At 53.1% G+C, this 6,255-nt stretch overlaps 1 protein-coding gene across 2 annotated transcripts in view; it reads right to left on the bottom strand.

Annotated features, from left to right (window-relative positions):
* Positions 1-1,901: 1,901 nt before the first annotated feature.
* Positions 1,902-6,255, bottom strand: part of MARCHF3 (membrane associated ring-CH-type finger 3) — a 225,392-nt gene continuing 221,038 nt past the window's right edge. For both annotated transcript variants that reach the window (XM_006145534.3, XM_006145533.3), the window contains one exon: positions 1,902-2,827. In XM_006145534.3, coding sequence (XP_006145596.1) covers positions 2,669-2,827 — 159 coding nt within the window. In that variant the 3' untranslated portion in view covers positions 1,902-2,668. The remainder of the gene's footprint in view (positions 2,828-6,255) is intronic.

Genomic DNA, 6,255 nt, shown 5'->3' on the forward strand with positions numbered 1-6,255 from the left:
CTCTCTTTGTCTCTCTGACCAGCACACATGAGCTATATACTCCAAACTAGAAACAAACAGAAAATAAAGGAAGGAGGGATGGAATGTTGCAGAAGGGTAGCTGTGCACCCCAGGAGCCTTTCTGCGCCTGCCCTGCCCATCCTCTGCCTCACCCTGACCTTTCAGACAGACAGAAGCCAAGGAAGAGTAGGAGGCTGGCAGGGCCGTGGGCAACCCGCACTGCCCGTGCACCAGGCGGCAGAAGGCTTCCCTCCTTCCGGGTGTGGGGCATGGATGGGAGACAGGAGCAGAAAAGAGGGTGCAGGAAACCCTCTTGGCTGGTGTCCTTGGGAATGTAGTGCAGCTCCCTGAACTGTCCTACCTCCGACAGCCTCAGGGTGAGCAGGGGATGAAGCATCCTCACAGGACGTCCCAAGCCGGTGGCCTGGGGGGGCACACTGATGCCATTCTCGGCTGCCGCGGGGGTTCTGCTCACTACTCCACTCACGACCTGCTTTTTGTAGATTGGACTCTCAGTTTTCAGGGCAGAGGTGCAAATATGGGAGAAAGAGCCCTGCAAAGGTGTGCCCATCCTTCCCAGCAGGGGGCTCCACGAGCTGCCCCCGGCCTGCCCACCTTGGATAGTTGGTGTCATGGAACCATCTCATGGGCCAGGACAGCGCGGATTCTCTGCAGCTGACCTCACAGGAAATGATCCCGGGCATCCGCGCTGCCATAACTCGGGAGGAAGCAGGGAGACCGGGTCTGGTCCTCTCACCCGCTTTGTGCGGCGAGAGGTGCCATGGTGCACCTGACGGCTTAGGGACCAGGCTGGGTGGACATCATTTAGGTCTATTACAGGGCTGCAAGTCACAAGCTACCATGTTGGACTCTGCTCTGGAAATTTAATGTGTGACAGCTGCAGCCAGCGGTGTCCAGCATTTTAAAAAGGTCAATTAAGAAACAGTTGATGGTGGCGCAGCTAATGAGAGCCCAGAGGGGTGAGCGGCCGCGTAAACAGAGGGGCTGAGACACGAATGACTGGAATTGGAGTGTCCACGTGAAGCGTGGTGGGGAGGAAAGCTATTGTCACGAGCCATAAAGCGCATCTGAGTTTTGCAGCGGAGAGCGGTCCAGCTGTTCCTCCTCCCAGAGCTGCAGGGAGCAGGCTGTGAATGGGGGCTCGGCCCACAGAGGGGACACAGGCCACCGCCCCATGTCTGCGGTAGAAAATCCTTACCCTCCGCCCTGCCTATTCCGCTGCACTTTTCGCTCTCCCGCTTGGGGAGCAGAGGCAGATGCTGGAGTGATCCTGAGAATGTGGGTCATGGTCTAGAAATCCATATTTCCAGCGTTCCTCGAGCTGGGCTTTGCCACCTCCTCGGGCGGGCGTGGGTGGGCGGACAGCCAGGAGCGAGCGCCGGGAGCCCAGGCTTCCCTCCGAAGACGAAGACGCATCCGCCCGCTGGCTTGGGGCGCGCACAAAGCAGGCTGCGGATCAGACCCCTTTCGCTGCGATGGATAAAAGGACGCGAAGCCTTTGGGCAAAGTCTTTTTCGGCCTGTGACAGAATTGGCTCAGGGTTGGGGGAAGGCACTGTGATTTTTTTTTTGAAAATCAGACAAAGGAGTCTCAGACGGAGCGCAAGGCTGCTAGGACCCGCTTTTTGCCACATCTACCTGTCAAGCTAGAAATTCAATGGAGCAAGGGCATGCTAATTGATATGCAAAACGGGTGTCGGGTTCCTAGAAATGTGTAAGGATCCTCCAGTTCATTGCGAATGCAGCATGGAGCAGCACTGGGATGGGAGCGGGAACGCCAACCTCCAGCCTTCCTCCCCCTCCCCTCTCTAAAACCCACTATGGGAACCTTCGCAGGTTTTGTTACTTAGAAAATAAAAAAGAGGATGGCAATGAGTGGGATTTGTCTTTCACACACTGGATATTTATTATTAGAAAATAGCTCCATCAGCTGTCAGTACCAAACAAGTTGAAAGGAGCGTGCGTCTCGTTGTAATTCCCCCCTTTAACGATAGTTAAATAAACAGCTCACTGTGGAGAGTTGCCGCGCCATTTTTTTTCCCTTTAAAAACGGAATAATTACATGAAGTTTAGTACAAAACATCCTCCAGATCTGACTTGTTCTGAAGTCATTATGCTGTCTCTGTGAGTAAGAGACAGGAGAGAGATGAAAAAGACCACTCGGGTTATCGAATTACCCCAGAGCATCCCCAGTAGAAACCGGGCAACGAATAAACTAACCCATCCAATAAAACCCAGCCAAACCAAGAAACCAGTTTTTACGTTGGCTTTTCAATTTTGATTATCATCTAAGTTTAATATATATATATATGTATTTGAAATAGTAACAAAAAAGGAAGAATCGAATTGCATCCTTGGCAGTACAACCTTCCCCATATGTTAAAGAGGTGTTCAGAAAATCCCATACAGTATCTGCTAAATAAACATGTTTGGCAGCTTAGCAAATATCATATGATTGCAGCATCCATGATTTGAAGTAAGAGAGCGTTTATGTCCGTCTGTCAGGGTTCGTTGTCTGGGCGATGTGTCCACGCGGTGTGGGGTGCTCTCCAGCCCACAGCTTACCCAAGCTTGGGGGTGGCTCAGTGCGGGCCCCAGTGCAGAAACGCCCAAACCCCAGCAACGAATCAGCCGGCCAACCACAAACATCAGACAATTGTCTCCTTTGAGTTCCTCTTGACTGAATGGAGGCCCAGCAAGGACTGCTGGGTAGAAGGGACGTTGACAGACTTTGGAATGAGGAGAATCACCCTCTGATTGGTCCGACGCCATTCGTTGTACAATCGACAGTGGTACCTAAATGACACCTGCGGGAGGGAGAGGCGACACGAGAGGAGGTGTTCAGGTGAGCAGAGTTGATCATTAACCCAAGAAATCGCATGACATTGAAAAGAGCTGGTGGCACCATGGTGGCAAGAACTCTGGGCCCAACTGCTCCAGCAAGCGGCTGACACTTGGGAGACTGGGTGCCACCCGAAGAGCGCCCCACGTGAGAGCAGCCCACGGGCAGGCTTGTGTGGTGGCCACCCTGGCTTCTCACACTGGCCTCCAGCAGGATGTGAATAGGAAAATGAGGTACGGGACCAGCAGTTAGCATAATGGCTATGTCGCTGGACTCCCATGTAGTCGACCACAGTTCATGTCCTGGACCCGGTGGCTTAAACTCATGCCGGGCACATGTGCATGCGTGCCCAAGATCCCGAGAGGAGAATGGAGGAGAAGGGATTGCGGTGTGACCATCCCCCCTGGGGGGTGATTTCTCGCTTTCTGTCTCTCTGTCTCTGTCTGTCTGGTGAGCGCACACGCCCTATAGCAAAAACACACCTCTCCAAAAAAAAAAAGGAAAGAAAAAGAAAAGAAAATGAGGCTATTTCTCAGTTTGGATTTATTTGGGGGCTAGTGGTATTCTGGGCCCTCAGGGATCCGTTGTGAGGAAGGTTGGCAGGGGGCGGCAGGGCAGAGTGGACACAGCACCAGCCCTCGCTCAGTGCTGTGACCCAGGCCCGGTGCCCCAGGCTGCTCTGTCACATGAGCGGGATTCAGGTTCCTTCCTGCAGGACCGATACTCCGCACAACTCGCCGGACGCCATCCTCACTCTGCCCTTTGCACCGTGTGTGTGCTGTGGACACCCGCACAACGCACTGGGCTGCCCCGGTGGGAGAGCCCTGATTACCTGCGGCTCTAGCACTGCACAGCTCCCGGCCTGGGCCTCAACTCCCTGGTCAGTCTTCCTGAGACTCAGGCTGGGTGAGGCACAACTTCCGTGGGGTTTTATCTCAGCATGGCATCGAGTGCCGTGTCCATCACCAAACACGTCTGTCTTTCCCTCTGCACAGAAAGAACCTTGAGAGCCAGGCGTGTGCTGTGTTTGTCTTTGCAGGCCCAGCGCCTCTCACCAGTGTCTGGCACTTAGCGAGTTGCTCGGGAGTTTGCCGAGTGAATGAGTGAGTGAATAATATCCCATGGAACACTGCTTCAGGCTTAAGCGTCTCTTACATAATACGTGACAGCCCAAACCTGAACCCTGCGGTCAACTGTGACAATCAGGCTTGAGACGCAGGTAATGGAAATACACTGGGAGGAGGGGCGTGAACCTGCCGTTTGTTTTGGAGGTCGGTGTAAGTCACTGAGGGATTGCCAAGAAGTTCAGTCTCTACTTTTGAAGATGTACAGTTGCCTTTAAAGACGGGCCTTTGTCCCAGCCGCAGCAGTGCAGGCAGTGGGGCGCCGCTCTGCAGTGCTCAAGCTGGAGCCATGTGGAAGGCGGCAGTTTGGATCCTGAGCACGGGGCCTATGATCCTGTCCAGCTGGAGGGTGGGGTGGGGGAAGGGTCGTGGCATGAGACCTGGGGGACACGTTTCTCTTTCTCAATAAAATTAATGGTTTATTAAAATGGGGTTCTCGAGTGCATCCAGATGGCTGCGGAGGAAGGTGCCCATGAGTTCAGGGTGACAATCATCCAGCCCTAGCCTGTTTGTCTAGGCATGGGTGGGCTGTGTTGACCCCGGGGCCTGTGGTCAGAAGGTGGGACGGAGCTCAGGTTCTGGAGGAGGGGAGGGCAGGCCCTTGATCAGAAAGGGCTTGTTAGTCTTCAAGGCAGGATCCTGAAATTCAAGGCCACTCAAATTTCTGAGGCTAGGAAGCAGATGTCACAGGCTGAATGCCAGAGAGATTTGGGTATAAAAGTATAAGCTTTTAAACTCACACAGATGTGCTTTTCAAAAGGCTCTGAACATGCCAAAGTGGATCAGTTTTTATTTATTTTTTTTCTTTCTGAGCTTAGCTACTCTGTCCTGCTGCTTGGTGCTGCTCCTGAGTGGAAGGGAAGCAGGCCGGCAAATCGCTGTTCAGGGCCAAGGGCAGGGAAAGGGGTAGAACATAGGCAAGGGGTAAAGAAGAACTTTGGAAATACAGAAAGACTGGAGCCTGCAATTGCAGGAAAGCTGGTTTTTATTCTTTCTTAGTTTTTGCTATAGGGTGCTTGCTCTCACTGGAGAGAGAGACAGAGATAGAGAGGGAAAGTGAGAAAGTCACGCTGCAATCTCTTCTTCATTCTCTTCTTGGCATGCACACATACCCAGTGTGATGTTCAAGCCACTGGGTCTGGAGCTCAGACTATGGAGTCGGCCACATGGGATCTACTCACCTTAACCTCCATGCCACCTGCTAGCTCTGGAGAGCTTAATTTATAACCAGGAGCCCCTTCCTCTTGGATGCAGAAGAGCTGGGCACGCTCAGAGTTAGGCAGCAGAGATGCAGCTGCGGGTGTATGCCACCCATGGGCCCCGGCACACAGGGCATGCGCCCCTTCTCCTCATAGCGGCTGTGTGGCTTTGGGAGGCTGTTGGCTATCGAAAAGCTTCAGCTTCCCTGTTTGTAAAATGTTAACGATAACTAAAATAACACCTAGAAAACAGCACAGAGCACACCGCGAGTGTTCTTGGCCTGTGACTTTGCATGTTTTAAATATGGACAAGAAGGTGGAATTTGGTGAGACCGCTTAGATTCAGGGAAACTGGGAGGGAGGAGGAGAGACCAGGCTGTTTTCTTCAGTGCCTCGGTCTCTGTGGTCGGGAGCAGCAGCAGGCCACTTCGCCTGGGAGCTTGTTAGAATATCAGCATTTGGGCCCCACCCAGAGCTGAGGAATCAGAGAGCACATTTTAATAAGATCCCCAGGCGATCCCCACGTACATTCAAGCCTGAGAAGCCTCAAGGAGCGCAGGGAGCCAATGGCTTAGCAGGTCGCCTGGTTCCTTGGCAAGGAATAACAAACCCAGCCCACTGGTGTGGAGAAGCAGGTGAGATCTTTCTCTCTGTTAATCTACTTTAATTGCTGTTATCCACTACAGTCTGCAGGCCAGCCCAACCAGTAAGGAGAAAGTGCCATGGGACAGTGACTCCTTGTCAGGGAGAATGCAAGGAGCTGAGGGTGATGCAGGACAGCGGGGTGGCAGTGCCCGGGCTGAGGGTGATGCAGGACAGCGGGGTGGCAGTGCCCGGGCTGAGGGTGATGCAGGACAGTGGGGTGGCAGTGCCCGGGCTGAGGGTGATGCAGGATAGCGGGGTGGCAGTGCCCGGGCCAATGCCTGTTTCTGTCTCTAGACGCTCCAAGCAGTGCCATATAGTGGGGAAAAGAGGAGGCTTAGAGAAATAAACAGGCAGCGAGGAGAATAGCAACAACGTAAATCAAAAGGGCACTAGTATAGTAGTGTTTTTTTTTTTTTTTTTTTGAG

Source organism: Tupaia chinensis, unplaced genomic scaffold (assembly GCF_000334495.1).
Source record: "Tupaia chinensis unplaced genomic scaffold, TupChi_1.0 Scaffold000152_1, whole genome shotgun sequence".
In the NCBI taxonomy this organism is placed as follows: domain Eukaryota; kingdom Metazoa; phylum Chordata; class Mammalia; order Scandentia; family Tupaiidae; genus Tupaia; species Tupaia belangeri.